This window comes from Mytilus trossulus, chromosome 1, assembly GCF_036588685.1.
Source record: "Mytilus trossulus isolate FHL-02 chromosome 1, PNRI_Mtr1.1.1.hap1, whole genome shotgun sequence".
NCBI lineage: Eukaryota > Metazoa > Mollusca > Bivalvia > Mytilida > Mytilidae > Mytilus > Mytilus trossulus.
In genome coordinates this window covers 38,851,837-38,869,134 of record NC_086373.1, presented here as the reverse complement: position 1 = coordinate 38,869,134, position 17,298 = coordinate 38,851,837, and the positions used below count along the sequence as shown (strand labels likewise).

Here is a 17,298-nt window from a genome sequence, read left to right as displayed (position 1 = left end):
TCCTCACACATTTAAGAATCTATGTTCAAATTTGCGTCACACGCGCATGCAAAACGAACTTCAACTAAATTTAATTATACCTGTCAGTTTAAGAGATACATTTCCTGATTCCAGTATTGAAAACACCGATCCAGGTGATTGTGTAATGGTAAACGTTAAATCTCCATTTGTACCAGAATCATCATCAGAACAGGCTAAATCGTTTATAATCGTTGATGGAACTACAAATTAAACAAAAATTCTAGATTTCAATTTAAGCATGAAAATAACAAACGAACGCCAATTATTATATTGATCTATTGACTAATGTTTCACTGGTGGATTACATTTTTTTTCGTTTTTTTACCGTCGTGAATTCTTTTAATATACATAAGGTCGTGTTAAAATTTACTTTATTTATGTGGCAAAACGTGTCTCTGAATTACATTGTAAAGTATTTTTTTGAAACTTGACTCATATCTGAGATGTACCGTTAAGTAATTCATTAATACAAGACCTAGTATGGAATTTTTTGACATAATGAATTTTCAAGCAATATACATCTAAAAACTATACAGATACAAATAACAAGTACAAAACGAGTGTTTTTAGTTTCAGTTGAGCACATTGAAGACGCAGCAGAATAATATAAACTAGTCAAGGATCGTTTTTAAATTATATAAGAACAGTACATGGTAAAATCAGCGTTTATCATTTGCGCCGATCTGCATTTCATTTGCGCCGATTTTTTCTTTCATTTGCGCCGATTTTGTTTTTCATATGCACCTTTTTTTTTACAGGTAAATTACAGGTGAAGTGATATAAGAAGATGTGGTATGATTGACAATGAGACAACTCTCCATCCCAGTTATGTTATTTTCATTTATCATTAAATACCTCTTCCGTTAGCCAGTTTTACATATGTTATGAATTGTCAATCATAACATGCATATAACTGTTGTCTCCTGTTTTAAATCAAGAAGTAAAAAAAACCTAAGATAAAAGCACTTTGTTTATACCAAAATGATGAATTAAAATATATATGTACATCATTCAAATCCATAAAAAACGGAATACATTCAAATCATAAATCTGTTTTTGCCGAGTATGTATAGTAGGCAACACATCTTGTATATTCATTTCTTATAAAATATATTAGAATTAACGTTTTAGAAATTGAACCCGATGGTTTTTATATTCAAATACTCAAATTAGGCCTGATATGATTAAAATATCATGCTTGATTGCTTCCATTTATTAATCAATTAAAGTTGTTTGAGAGTGTTTGGTATGTTCCCGGAATTCAGTTTAAACTACTTTTTCTTACTTGTATCTTCTGCTAAGGATTGCACGTAGAGAGAATGCAGACATGAAGGTGCATTATCGTTTACATCTGTAACTGATACAGTAACAGTTCCAGTGCCCTAAAAAGTCAAATGAAAACACAACAAAATTTTTGTTGTTTAGTAAATAGATGAAAAAATACTTTACAATTTCAAAACATATAAACATATTCTTAAGTTACATAAAGATCAGCTGAGATCATCCGTTAAATGACATAAAATTGCACATGGTTCATAAGTATTTCTTGCTTAGGATTTTTTTGTCCGCTAATAAGATCCTTATATTTTTAAAGATATCATATAAATAAAGGCAATAGTAGTTTACCGATATTCCAATTTCATAAATCGATTGATAGAAAACAAATCCGGGTTAAAAACTAAAACCGAGGGAAATATATCAACCAAAAAGGGAAACAAAAGAAACACTGAAGTGCCAGTGGCGGATCCAAAAAGCGGGGCAATCCGGGTGTTTGAACCCCCCTTTTTGGCCGATCAATGCATTTGAATAGGAACATATGGTTGTAACCTCCATTTATGCTGGGTTGGGAACCCTTTTTGTAAATGGCTGATTCGCCCTCGAGTGCTTCAAAAAACGAACGATAAGGCAACATGCATAGAAACAAAGAACTAGATAATATTTGCCATATTCCTGACTTGGTATATGTCATTTTAAGGGGGAAAAATAGTGGGTTGAACATGGTTTTGTGATTAGCCCAAACTCGCGCTGTATGGAAATTTTAAATATACCGCTAAAATGACAACGTTACATGACAGGAATATATAACAAATAAATGCAAGAATACTCAGAACAGAGAAATACATAAATAAATAATATAATCTAGTACATTTCGACAAGAGAACCACAGAATAACAACGAAATAATAAACTTAGGACAGTACACAAAAACAGCTTTATAGAATTACAAATATGCGTCACACGAATGTATCAACACCACTAAAAGTAAGGTCGCATGTAAATTTAAAAAGAAAAATAGATATAAATCGAGATTAGGTTTAAAATTATGTTGTTTGATGTATTTTATAACAGTTACAAGAATATTATAAGCAATTGATTTTTAAAGTAATTGTGTAATTAATTGCATTATTTACCTAAATCGGTTTTTCTTCTAAATTAAACCAGTACAAATACAATTACATGTAGTTGCTTTAAAATCAGATAATATAAAGGAACGGGGAGATTAAATATCTTTACTCTTATATATAAACGAAAAATTGTACTAGATAACAAATTTAATATAAGTATTTATGTACGTATCAAGAAGAAAAGTTTTCACTTACCTTTAGACCACCGCCATCTTCAGCAACAATAGTTATTTCATAATACTTTGTAGCTAAAGTGTCGTAATCCATTGACTGTGATAATTTTATCTCTCCAGAACTTGTATCTATTGAAAACTTGTCACTTCCGCTGTTGCTTACTATTAAAAGGATACTTTGATTAATAGTCTGCAATACTCAATTAGAATCGATAAAAATTCAGAAATAATATACATATGTTTATATATACTTTTTTATTTTACGTTAAGCTAGAAGCCATGTTTGAGAGAGAATAGTATCGTAAAACACAATTCTCAAAAGGGGTTCATAAATATAGATCAATTTACTCAAGTCGGAAAGAAATAACCGCTATATACACGAGGCTACAAAATGAGTGAATCATGGTAAGAATCTCATATGATTCACACCTCTGAAATATATGCAAACTACCAGCAAATTGTGTCAGAACTACTTTATATAACATGTAGAATTAGAAGAAATACTATTTGTAAAAGACTGTCAAAGAGACAACAGGTGCTCAAACAGGTTGTTAGTAGAGAGGAAGTGTATTATATTTATGTTATATAGATGCTGTTTAATTGGGATCTGTTTGTTCAGTCAGGAGCCTGAATTCGAAGTCATTAAAAGAGAGGCAAAATATTCCAAAAGGAACATTCAAACTCTAGGGTCGAAAATAAACTGACAACGCTATTGCTTCAAAGGAAAAAGAACCGACAAGCAATAGTACACACAACCTGAGATTGAAAACTAAAGGCTTAGCAAGACGAACCACGAAGATATGCGATCGATTTTAGTACCTAAATATACATGTGTTTTTTAAAATATAAAGGAATACCTGGAATCCGGGCGTTCTTTTTATGCCTCATCTAGCAGGTTGACAAGCTGGTAGATTCAAGCTTATATAAAACAATGTGTTACAATAATCACTACAGGATTAGCGAGGTTACAGGAAAAAATCAACATAGTGAAGTTAAGTTTTTAAGACATTCTGAATTGAGTTTTTTTTTATTCATCCTTTAATTATATAATATTGTTTACTACCTGCTGTTATCGCATATGACATAATATCATGTGGCGGAAAATCAATATCCGTTGCTGTGAATGTTGTTAGCGAAGTACCAACCGCCAGATCTTCAGCAATAGTTTCAGTTACAGTGGTAAAGCTTGGTGTGTACTCATTAACTGCTGTTATACTAACAGTCACACCAACAGTTGTGGAATGAATACTATCGCTGACCGTTATATCAAATGCATATGACTGGACAGTGGTGTCATAATCAACAGCTGGAAGTGTAAGGGTAGAAATATATTTGTTTTACTTCTAATAAGCATTGGTGAATATTATATCAAGTGAAAAAACGTTTACCATTATGCAAATACACAATTAATCATACCAAAATAACAATACATAATAGTAATATTCAAGATATCCTGCTGATGAGTGAAGTTAAAGGTCTCGTTAACCGAGCTCATTAATGTAGTTTTTATGTTATATAAAAGCAACACTCCAACCTACTACCCCTCCCCCCCCCAAAAAAAAAGGAATGGACTGGACAAAAAAGTTAGCATGTCTAATAGTAGATACTACAGGTATTTAGAAATTTATTTTTATACGAAAACAAAATACACTTAAAATTAACACAAAATTGTTTGTTTGTGATGTTCCTTTGGCACTGTCTTACGGTGTTTATTTATCCAAACTGGTTTGAGGTTCTGCATTAACGTTTTGGATTTTAATGAGCATAATGTCTGCATTACTAGTAAATTATTAAGTCAAATATTTCGTTACCACAAATTACTTAAAACCCTTACTAAATTCTTTTTCCATAGATAAAACGAATTTGTTTGCATGTTTGGCTATAACTGAAGATAACTTATTGAAAACAAAAAAGAACATACTATCTTTCCGCTGATGTTGTTTACCGAGCCCGTAACTTAAGATACGATCCTGGTACAATTATCGATGCTTTTAAATAAACTTATTCTAAAAGTTTACTCATTAAAAAACTGTTGATTCGTGTTTGTCATATTTATTTTTGTTTTTTTTACGTTTTTAATTATGCCGTTAGTTTCTCAAATGAGTTGTTCATATTATTTGTATCGGGTCCTTTTACACTCGACTGTTTGGTATGGGTTTTCTTATTGTTGCAGGCCGTACCGTAGGGTTGCCTATATTGCTTACATTTACTTCATTTGAACTTTGGCGGATCGTTGTCTCATTGGCAATTATACCACATCAACTTTTTTTTTAATACACGTAGCAACTATGATAGCACGAATGGAATATAAGGAACTTACAATCTGCAAGAGTTACTTGTCCTGATGTTGCATCAACAGAAAATTTTGTCTCTGTTGTACTAAATGATAAACTACCGATGCCGTCTTGGTCATTACAAGACAAAGTTGTAACCTACAAAATATAAGTGAATAGTTGTTATAATAAGTTTGCTGAGTAATTTGTATTTTCTAAAGGCGAGTAAATTTTTGTTATCTTCTCGTCAATGACCAGGACAAATTGAACCTTAAGTGACGACAATTCCAAAATATTATATAAACCACTGCAATACCTTACAAACATATCGATACAGACATTTAAAAAACAATAGTTTTTTTTAGCTATTATTTCCTTTAAAAAAAAACAACAGAAAAAGCACAAAATTAGCTTGCTCATACGATATTTTATATTTGTTTCATATCCTCTCTTGCTTACTTAACTTGATATGACCCATTGACAGGATCGAAATTTGAAAGGAGAAAAATCATACTGAAATTTGGATTTTAAGTCTATATCGTATACATAAAACATTTTCCATGACATCAAAATCTATGTTTTGTAATATTACAGTTAGTTACCGTATTGCCAACGGAAGCTGTCTCTAGAATTGCAATTACTGATAACGTTGTGCATATTGGTTCATTGTCATTTTCATCCGATACTGTTACAGAAACTGTACAGGTAGCAGACTTTTCTGGAGTGCCGCCATCTTTAGCCTTAATGTGAAGAACATACGCTGTTGTTGTTTCATAGTCTAGTTTCTTTATAAGAGTAAGTTTCCCGTCTGTTTCGTCAATACGGAAGGAGTTATCAGTGTTTCCAGCTACCAAAGCAAGTATATTATATATTTAAATTGTATATTTTTTTAACAGTGTATTTAAATGTAAAATAATTTTAAATTTGCATAAGAAAAAAGATCAGAATATGAATTAAAAGAAGGAACGATTGATACGTCCGTCAATGAATAAGTCAGAATGATAATTGTTTATAGATATAATCAGTGTTATTGAATTACACGAAAAATCAGTGTGAAAAATGTTCATTAAATTCGAATATCTGTGAATGCATTCTCAGAGTTTTCAAGGGACGTCTGAGTTGTATCAGGGTTGGGGTCTTAATGACATTATCTCAAATCTGTTTTCATTTACATATTCAATATGTTCTAGTTTTGACAATTCTAGTCCAACAACTCTTGATCAACTCATCTTAAAATCATACTCAGTCTTTTTGCTTTGTTAAACCATCCTTATGTTATAGTGAGTCGTCCTTGGAGGAACACATGTTCCGGAATATGATGCTCTAAAGATAATTACTTGCATTAACAACTTACACATTAACAAATAAATCATGTAGTGTTATTTGAAGAAAAATACATATGGAACATAAAAAAAGATACTAAAAGAGGGACGAAAAAAACCCAGTCAAGTTGTTTTACTTCTAAAGAAACAAAAACAAGTCACAATGTTAAATTACTCAAACCTTTAATCCTTGAAATGTGACATAGAAAACAATCAAAATGGTAGCTTCCTTAGATTGACCATTTATAGGATTCTTCATTTTCTCCGACTACCGGTTTTTTTTTGCTTTAGAAAACGTTCATATAATAAAACTGCCATTTACTACAAAATGAAACAGAGCTTACAGACAATAGAGTACTGTATATCTCCATCTTCACTGTAATCGTTGTCTGTTGCTGACAAACTTGTTACTGTATATCCAACTAGTGCTGACTCAGGAACCTGTGGAATAAAGTCAAATTGAATGTATTTTCAATTTAAAAAAGTTTCCGTGTAACCCACCCTTTCATAATATAGTATTCTTAATATAAGTGTTAATCGTGGATTCCGTATTTTTCAGTAATGTAATTATACACAAAATGTTTTTGAAGAGGTCGAGGAATATCATGCCACTAGGTCCCCTATGAGCGTTTAATTTCACACCAAACGTACAATTATAGTTTTAACAAGCAATATTATCGATTGGAGGTAAAATTATCATTTCACGTTTTCATACATGTATATAATGATTGATTGTCGTTTGCTTTACGCTGAATGAGCGCAAAAATGCTATACCGAGGCCAAAGCTCATTCAAATAATTTTACAATTTAGAGTATATTTTTCAAATCAGACATAAGAACATTCAATGACCTTAAATTCTAGAATAAAACATATTGATTATATGTATATAATAGCGTTTATCAACACAACTTATCATATGATTTCCATTGCAAATGAAGTATCTTTTTAAGTATACAAACCGTCTGACTGATGGTACTTGTAAGAAACGTTGGCGTATGCTCATTTGAAGAAGATATAGATACGGTTAGGTATGTTGTCCCTGTCAGTTCTGGCGTTCCACCATCTGTTACTGTAACTTGTAATGTGTACGTATTTGACGCTGATGTTGGTGTATCAAGGTCAATTACTGATTTCAACTTTAGTTTGTTGGCATCAAACTCAAAGAACCCACCTGTATCTCCACTCACAATGTTAAACGTATTTGTTGTCGACGAGTCTTCATCTCTTATTGTAAATTCTTTGATAGTTGTTCCAATCGCTGCGACTTCTGATATACTTGCTGTAAAACTAGTTGCGGAAAAAGCTGGGGCATTGTCATTAAAATCAACCAATTCGACACGTACAGTTCTATCTATAGATTGTATAGTTGAACCGCCATCTTTAGCCTTCACAAGAATATCATAATAGCTAATGCCATCCGAATTTTCATAATCGAATGTGTCGATAGTTGAAAGTGCACCAGTAACAGAATCAAGTCGAAACAGACCACTTGTAGATCCACCTCCAGAACCTTAAAGTAATACTCACACAAACATTAAAAGGTAAATAAAATACAAAGCATACGCATTGAGCTTTGGTATTGTGAAGGAAAATTACCCTATACAAATGGAAGAATATGAAAGAAATCAAGCGGAAGGGGTAAATTGAAAATTTTTGTAAGAACACATCATCCGTGATCAAAAGGACATGCAGATTTAAGTATTGAGATATTGCACCAAACACACTACGCTCTAAAGATACCAATTTTGCTGAACAAGATGGCGCATTTCGACAATCAATATCTCTTCAGTTATGTTCGAGGCCAAAATAAGATTTTTACAAGTAATACGATAAGTTAGTGCTACGATTAGATATCTTAATAAAGCGGTTTTAAGCATATCATCCCAGTAGGTATAAACCTTAAAAGCCGCATGATACTAAATATTAAAGTGACAAGCAAAGTTGTTTCCAAAGAAAATATCAAATCAGAAATAGATTTACAATGGAAACGTTTAAAAAGTCGAAGGGTTAAGAAAAAAGTTGTTCCCGACACATTTGCATGTACCTGTTCAAAGTTAGCAACAACGACAGAAGTGTGCAAATATTTAAAAAGAAGTTCGTCATTATTTGAGTACTCTGTTTCTGTTTGAATAATTAAAAACAAGTTTTAGACTTAAGACTTAAGACGTTTAAGAAATTAACTTATAGTGCAAACAACTTAAATGTTTTAAATACTACTTTTGTAAAATAGTAATAGCTTCTAAATTCATGATGTAGAAAACGAAATATATGGAGATTGTATCACAGATCATTGTGAATTTATTCGTTCATTGTGTGTTAACTTGTGTAACTACGTTTTTTTTTATTGAATTAAGCCTTCCAATTGATATTTTTATAGTGTGTCTTTCTATGCTCAAATGGCTAAGTGAGCTTTTCTCATCACTTGGCGTCCGGAGTCTGTCGTCCGTCGTCGTTAACTTTTACAAAAATCTTCTTCTCTGCAACTACTCGGCTTAATTTAACCAAACTTGGCCTCAATCAACATTTGGGTATCTTGTTTTAAAAAACGTGTCCGGTGACCCGGTCAACCAACCAAGATGGCCGCCATAGCTAAAAACAGAACATGGGGGTAAAATGCAGTTTTTGGCTTATAACTAAAAAAACAAAGCATTTAGAGCAAATCTGACATCGGGTTAAATTGTTCATCAGGTCAAGATCTATCTGCCCTGAAATTTTCAGATGAATCCGACAACCCATTGTTAGGTTGTTGAATATTATTGTAGATAGAAATAAACTGTAAACAACTATAATGTTCAGCAAAGTAAGACCTAAAAATAAGTCAACATGACCAAACCGCCTACCACATCTTCCTATATCTATATGTTAAAAATATATTAATTAGTCAAATTATTTACTTGTTGAAATAGTGCCAAGTTCATAAGTCACCTCCCCGTCTACACCATCATCATTATCAGTTGCTACTATGGTAACAATTGTTGTACCTACAGCTGCATTTTCAGATAAACTGAAGGGTGTTGTGGCATCTGTCCAAGGAGGGGTAAATGTACTCCATACAGGAGGATCTTCGTTAACACTAGTAACCTGGAATCAAAAGATAAGCTCCTCATTTTCATTCAAATTTACTTGGAAACAAATCCCACATGTTCCTTAAGTTGAACTGTATGCTTTAAATTCTTTATCACCTTGCACTTCACAAGCTGTGGATTTTGTTTACAGCAGTTCGTTAAACTTGTTGAACAGTTAAGTTTAATAAAAGAAATAGCAATTTGGACAGAATTTTGAATACGCTGCAATAGATGGAGAGCAACGCTTCCAGTCAAGTCACAGTAATTATTTAAAATTAACTAACTATAATCCCTCAACTTTTTACGTAAAAACCCTATACAAAATACTGCAAATAGGAACAATACATAAATAGTATAAAAGAAGATGTGGTATGATTGCCAATGAGACAATCGTCCAAAAGAGACCATAGACATACATGTACTAAGTTCAATAAATAATTAATGTTTTATACAAAATTTAGAATGTAATCTTACAATTTTTATTCACCTTTGGACTCACCAATCTGAAAAATGATGATTCCATACAAATTTGCTCATGTACTCGCCTTAGAGAGAACCATGAAATGTGGAATGATCGCCAATTAAACAACTGTCCACCGGAGACAAAATGACGTTAACGTTATAAATCTATAGGTCAGTGCTCAGTCTTCAACTATGAGCAAAAACCAAATATAGTTTAAAAAATGTTGTTTTTTTCTCTCTACTGCTTATAAATGTTTGCAACTTCCTAAGATTAATTGATGTATCATGTTATATAATTAACGTTAATGGTTGTATGGCTTTTATTTTCTTTAAGGATTTTTTGTTTTATTTTGCTTAAATCATACTTAATTAAGTTTCATTAAAAATGAGAATTACAAAAACTGTACAGTCAAGTAACACTAATTTAAAAAAATACAGCTTTATTTCTGTCCTTAAAATCTGTAATAACATTTGTTCTAGTTTCAGCATCCACGTGATTAACAGCTAGAGCGTCTAGAAGTCTAACTTAATGATACTAAAGCTATACATGTATATGTGAATTGACTTTTGGTCGGTTAAACAAACAAAACGTTTGTTAACATATTGTTAGGCTTTGATTTTTGTCATTTGTCAGAAGCAGCACGACTGCGATATTAAACGTGCTATTATAATAGTAATTAAGTTAAATCTTAAATTGCAGTTTGATAGTCCCGATAAAAATTATTAACTACTTGTCCAGACATTAGGTTATTATTTTTGTTGTTGAGTTTCCTGTCTCTTGGATAGTACCGCCACGTCTACTATTTTAAAATTAAACGATACTTTCTTTTAAGGAATTTCCAAACACAATTGCTACATGTAGCTACAGTAAACTAGAGGCTCTAAAGAGCCTGTGTCGCTCACCTTGGTCTATGTGAATATCAAACAAAGGCTGCAGATGGATTCATGACAAAATTGTGTTTTGGTGATGGTGATGTGTTTGTACATCTTACTTTACTGAACATTCTTGCTGCTTACAATTATTTCTATCTATAATGAGCTTGGCCAAGTAGTTTCAGTGGAAAATGTTATTAAAAATTAACAAATTTTATGAAAATTGTTTAATATTTACTATAAAGGACAATAACTCCTTAGGGGGTCAATTGACCATTTTGGTCAAATTAACTTATTTTTAGGTATAATTACTTTGCTGTAAATTGTTGCTGTTTACAGTTTATCCCTATCTATAATTATATTCAAGATAATAACAAACAAGAGGCTCTAAAGAGCCTGAATCGCCCACCTTAATTTTTTTTTGGTTAAATCTCTCATCAATGATTATTTTGGCTGAAATTGATACAGCAGTTTCAAAGGAGAAGATTTTTTTAATGCAAGTCAACATGATGAACAAATTGTGAAAAAAGTCTTTAAAGGGCGATAACTCCTTAAGGGATCAATTGACAATTTTGGTCATATTGACTTATTTGTAGATCTTACTTAGCTTAACATTTTTGCCATTAACAGTTTATCTGTATCTATAATAATATTCAAGATAATAACCAAACACTGCAAAATTTCTTTAAAATCATCAATTCAGGGGCATTATAGCTGAACAACCAGTTACCCAAATCGGGTGAAAATTTCAGGACAGGTAGACCTTGACCTAATTAATACTTTAACTTCTTGTCTTATTTGCTCTAAATGCTGGAGTTTTTGAGATATAAGCCAAAAACTGCATTTTACCCTGTGTTCTATTTTTAGCCATGACGGCCATGTTTTTTGACGAAATAGAAAATAAAACACAAACTTTATTTTATACACTCTACTGATCATTCAGTTGAAGTTTGGTTGAATTTGGTTGAGTAGTTTTAGAGGAGAAGATTTTTAAAGTTAGCAAATATGATGAACAAATTGTGAAAAATTGTCATTAAAGGACAATAACCCCTTAAAGGGTCAATTGACAATTTTGGTAATATTAACTCATTTGTAGATCTTACTTTGCTGATCATTTTTGCTGTTTACAGTTTATCTTTATCTATAATAATATTCAAGATAATGACCAAAAACTGCAAAATTTCCAAAAAAATTACCAATTAAGTGACAGCAACCCAACAATGGGTTGTTTGATTCATCTGAAAATTTCAGGGCTGATTGATCTTGACCTGATGAACAATTTAACCCGATGTCAGATTTGCTCTAAATGCTTTGTTTTTTTAGTTATAAGCCAAAAACTGCATTTTACCCCCATGTTCTGTTTTTAGCCATGGCGGCCATGTTTTTTTACGGATAAAAAATCGAAGCACAAACTTTGTGCAGGATTATCTAAGGAACAATCACGCTAAGTTTCATTCAAATCCATTCAGTAGTTTCAGAGAAGAAGATGTTTGAAAAATTGTTAACGACGACAGACGACGACGACGACGGACGCCAAGTGATGAGAAAAGCTCACATTTCCTTTTAGGAAAGGTGAGCTAAAAAGGTAGTGACAATAAAAACTGACAAACCTTACGTTATCAATCAATGGAACAAGTAAAAAAAATAGTCACACTTTGGACTTGTTATAAGCATTTTCCGAAGAAAATTGTGGGTAAAACATAGCACAACCTCCGATTTGTATCGCCGTTATTTATAGTTCCGTTAAAAAAAGGACACAATTTAACAGGCATTTTAATATGTTAACATGACAATAATTAGGATCAAGCAGCCAAAACTATGTAACAGACAATGAGACATACAACACAACTTACTAAAAAATCCTTGATCATACAAATTAATCTAACACAGACGCCACACAAAATGTGTACGATTTGATTATGTTAAAACCTTAAAGTTTTTATGATGGTTTAAATACATATATGTATGTACATGCAGTATCGATCATAAACAGGAAAAGTAATGAATAGGTTTTGGTATGATTTAAGTCAAGAAAAACAAATATTTTTTTTCGCAAATAACCTCTAAGTTCATTAAAAAATGTATTCAAACTTACATAAATTTTAACAGTTGTAGTGGCTGTATTTGCAGTTGACCCTTGATCCGTTGCCTTGATAATCAAAGTAAAAGATTTTTCAACTTCATAGTCTACAGTAGTAGCTGTAGTAACTATGTCATTTCCCGATATGCTGAATTTCGAAGCCGTGTCACCACTTGCGATGTTAAAGATGATATTTGAGTTTATGCCAATGTCGCTATCAGATGCCGATATAGCTGCAACACTTGTTCCTGTTAAATATATAACCTCTCTTATACCGTATTCTAATATGACGTGCTTCTTTCGATTAATGAATAAACCCTTGCTCTAAACCCAATATAATTGTTTGAACATGTATATATTGACTTCTGCAGAATAATGAATTTTATCATATTAGTATGCATTTAATATATTTCATTAACTAAGAACATTTCCAAACTCTTAAATGATGCATATGTTGCTACTAATTCATTTATTATGACTGTACTGTGTTGCAATTTGAAATTGACAAATTTAATTTTATTACTACCACTGGGTCGATGCCTCTGCTGGTGGACTATTAGTCCCCGAGGGTATCACCAGCCCAGTAGCCAGTACTTCGGTACTGGCATGAAATACGGATTTTTTTTGTGTTATTAAAATTTGCTGATGAAAAATATTAGAAATTATTAAAAAATTAAGGAATGTATCTCCCTCATGCAAAGCTCTGATTCCTTTCACGGATGTGGCTATACTTTGTGGACCTTTTGGATTATAGCTCTTCATCTTTTATATAAGCTTTGGATTTCAAATATTTTGACCACGAGCATCACTGAAGAGACATGTATTGTCGAAATGCGCATCTGGTGCAAGAAAATTAGTACCGTTAATTTTATTGACCTAGTAGATACGACAACCGTTCATGCTGGCGGTTCAAAAACTCCTCCCTCTGAAAAATCACTGTACCAGCCGTATGCGTCTTTACAAACAAAAAATGGAGGTTCATGGAAGAGCCTACACAAACGCTTTACACTTATACACATTGGACATAGAAATAACCTTAATTGTCCTAATCAGAGTCAAATAATTGACACAAGCTATACTTTTCTGTAGCTTTTACATGGAAAGGCATTATATTCCTGTTATTTATCCACCCTCACTATCGCTCAGGCTAAAATAATCACGAAAAAAATGCCAACCCATGTTAAAACTACAATAAAGTATCATAGCTTGCATCAATTATTTCTTAAATATAACATATCAGCTACTCCTCACAATTGGAAGCTTTTTGGCTTTATCACTGTTTCCACTCGCAAAAAGCGTTAACATTGTGGGTTGAAGCTGATATTTTTCGATATTAACGAAAAGAAACACCGCTAAATTATACGTACAACTTACAGTATGAAAACTCGATTATCTATACGTACCACTTATAGCATTTTCTGTAACAGTTCCAAAATAATACGACGAACCAAATACAGGAGTATTATCATTAGTGTCATTAATAGTTATAGTAAGACTTGCTGTTACTGTATGCAAACCATCAGATACTGAAAGTAACAAGTCCGTGTACGTTGCCGTGACTTCTCGGTCAAATACAGATCTTGTGGTTATCGCCCCTGTTGACGAATCTACATTGAAATAAGCCGCATCTGTCCCTATAAGTAGATGAGCTTGTATATATAGTTATTGTTAGTTCTGGCCACTTTTCAATAAACAAAACCCGTTTTTATGTGTACAATTTTTAATTTGTAATCAAATGCTGAGTAATTAAAAAATTCTTATTCATCTAAAAATGATTTACTTGTTTGTCATATATTATGTACAGAGTATAAAGCATTTAATTCAAGATTTTTAATTATAATTGATCATTATGTTATAACTAATGAAAATGGTTTTTATTTATGTAACTGAAACTGTGATATGTATATATGAATTGTGAATTATAATAAAGATAAGAAAATACTATTAGGGTCTTTGTAATTATAATATCCGGATGGTTAACTCACATGCAGTCTCGAGTGATCGCCAATCAGCTGTGTCTTTAATTTGCAGACGCTTTAAATATTTCAAATGAGCAAACAACAACTTAGAAATCTGCACGTTTGAATCTCCAGCTTCATACATTTTTACTTCTTTGAGAATAATATTAGGGAGTCACAGGAGAAAACGCCGTTATCTGGGACACTTTTTTTTTAAATAATGCTTTTTATTCAAATGGATAAATTCAAAATCATTTAAAAAAAAATTAAGACAGGGACGTACTACTTCTTACGCATACGATGCAATCAAAAACTTGAATTAAAATAAAATCAAATGTTGACGCTTATATACTAAAAAATAACACTCCTTTTTGAAAACCTTAAATAGGCACATTATGTACTTCACCTAACCTTTGCTTGTCATTCCAATTTATGGACAAGATAAAGAAATATCATGAGTAATTTGTGAAGTAAAATTGGCCGTTTCAAAATCTGAAGAATCATGGATAATTTCATTGTGTGTACCCAAAAATGAAAATTACGTCACGTCATTGGTTGAATTTCAATTGTTTATGACATTTTTAACCAATCACGACGTTTTAATGTACACTTTGAAAATATTACCCAGGATGCATTATATTCTGAAACGTCGAATTATCGATTGCTATATTCCTATCTTACCAGATAGACTATACGATAGTATGTCAGTAGTGTCGGTATCGGTGGCACTAATGCTAATAGAAACCGTTGATCCTACTGCCCTTCCTTCGTCAACACTTCCGGAAGTATCGGAAACTACAGGTGCTGCCTCATTTACATCCAGAATATGGATAGTGAGCGTTGCTGTTGCAGTTGCTGATCCATCGTTTACCCTTGTGAAACAGACACATATTAAAAGTAATGTCGTACTATAGAGGTATAAATAAAACAAAATGTAGCTTATTAGCAAATATTTAAGGGGAGTTTGCAGACATTTGATTCAGTGATGTTATTTATACAAGAACATGAACTGTACATAGTAAAGCATTATGATAAAGTAAAAAAAAAAGTCGCACGTTTCAACTTTATGTAAGTACTCTCTATGACTGTTTAAAATATTTTGCTTATAGATTTAAAGCGTTCAAGGATACACAGAGAATTATTCCACATGAACATGGAAAATTCAGTTTAAATCAAACATAAAACGTACTTGAATGGAAGCTCGTACACTATAGCATCTGTTTCATAATCTCGAACATTCTTGATTGTCAATATTTGACCGGTTAGGTCAAAGTTTGTATTTTTAGGAAGTTGTTTGTAGGTTAAAATATCACCGTCTGCGTCAGTAGCTTCTACTTGATAAATTGATGTTGATGCAGCAATATTTTCATTGATGCTAATAGTATTAGGTAAGTTTGTCCAAATTGGGTCTGCCGCTGAAAGTTAATATACAAATACATAAATGAAAAATATAGATTTCAACTGCAAATCTCATATTGTATATGTTATAGTAACGAAAACATATATTGACAATCCGACAAGCTAGAGCACTGATGCTTATCTAAATTTATTAAAGTGAACACAAGTAAAACTGCGAGCTACTGATGATATCCTTGACGCAAGTGGATAATTTTAAGTTGAGGTTGACACTCTTTCGGAGTGGATAAAATCAGTGAGGTCATTGATTCAGATAAGAGTAAGTAAGCTTAAAGGGTCAATGAGCACCAAAGCTCCTTCCATCTTTGAAGACTCTCAGATCATAGAGGAGTTGTCTTGCCTCCATGACAAATATGTTGTCGTTCCATCTGACAAATCCCCAAACAATATTGTTTTTGTTTTCAAGAAACACTACAATGACTGTCTGATTAAGGAAACTGGGGATAAATAACACACTTGGAAATCATACATATACCCTTATTAGTACGCTTACGAAGCAGGAGATCCTGGAAATCCACAAATCGTTTTTTTTATCTCCTTTGGTGTTAATCCAAAGGATGAAGACCAGGATCTTCTATCCTTATATTGGATTCCTAAGCTTCACAAGAATCATTATAAGGAAAGGTATCTTGCAAGTTCTTTCAAGTGTTCCACTAAACCCTTTTCTAAAGTTCTTACTGCAATACTCTCTGCCATGCTGGACTTTTTAATTGACACAATATATGTTGAACTTGGAAGTTTGGTTCTTCCAACAGAATATTGGAATCCCAATGGGTACCAATTGCGTTCCTCTACTTGCGGATTTGTTTTTATATTCCTATGAAACAGAATTTATCCAAGGGCTTGTACAGAAAGGTGAAAGGAAATTAGCCCAATCTTAATTTCACCTTTCGGCATATTGATGATGTACTGTCTCTTAATACTAATATATTCAGTGATCACTTACACCTCATATATCCAGGTGAACTTGAAAACAAAGATACTACCGACACAGATAAATCTGATTCATATTTTAATTAGACCTTTTTCTCGAAATGACTACTGATGGTAGGTTGGATACCCAAATTTATGACAAACGCGATGATTTTAATTTTCCTTTAGTCAACTTTACATTTCTGTGTAGCAACATCTTAGCGGTTCCAGCATATGGAGTATATGTGTCTCAGTTGATGCGTTACTCTAGAGCTAGCTTAAAGTACGCTGATTTTGTTGAACGAGGAAAACTGATTTCTCAAAAGTTGCTAAGACAG

The 17,298-nt window shown here is 32.3% G+C and overlaps 1 protein-coding gene across 1 annotated transcript in view; it reads right to left on the bottom strand.

Annotated features, from left to right (window-relative positions):
• LOC134715675 (protocadherin Fat 4-like) overlaps nt 1-16,744 on the bottom strand; it is a 38,130-nt gene extending 21,386 nt beyond the window's left edge. Inside the window, exons 1-14 of the mRNA XM_063578054.1 lie at nt 16,708-16,744; nt 15,822-16,047; nt 15,314-15,504; nt 14,078-14,308; nt 12,690-12,922; nt 9,089-9,275; nt 7,154-7,704; nt 6,538-6,634; nt 5,474-5,718; nt 4,919-5,030; nt 3,662-3,904; nt 2,621-2,760; nt 1,307-1,403; nt 81-221 (exon numbers count right to left, since the gene is read on the bottom strand). Coding sequence (XP_063434124.1) covers nt 81-221; nt 1,307-1,403; nt 2,621-2,760; nt 3,662-3,904; nt 4,919-5,030; nt 5,474-5,718; nt 6,538-6,634; nt 7,154-7,704; nt 9,089-9,275; nt 12,690-12,922; nt 14,078-14,308; nt 15,314-15,504; nt 15,822-16,047; nt 16,708-16,744 — 2,731 coding nt within the window. The remainder of the gene's footprint in view (nt 1-80; nt 222-1,306; nt 1,404-2,620; nt 2,761-3,661; nt 3,905-4,918; nt 5,031-5,473; nt 5,719-6,537; nt 6,635-7,153; nt 7,705-9,088; nt 9,276-12,689; nt 12,923-14,077; nt 14,309-15,313; nt 15,505-15,821; nt 16,048-16,707) is intronic.
• Between the last annotated feature and the right edge of the window lie 554 nt (nt 16,745-17,298).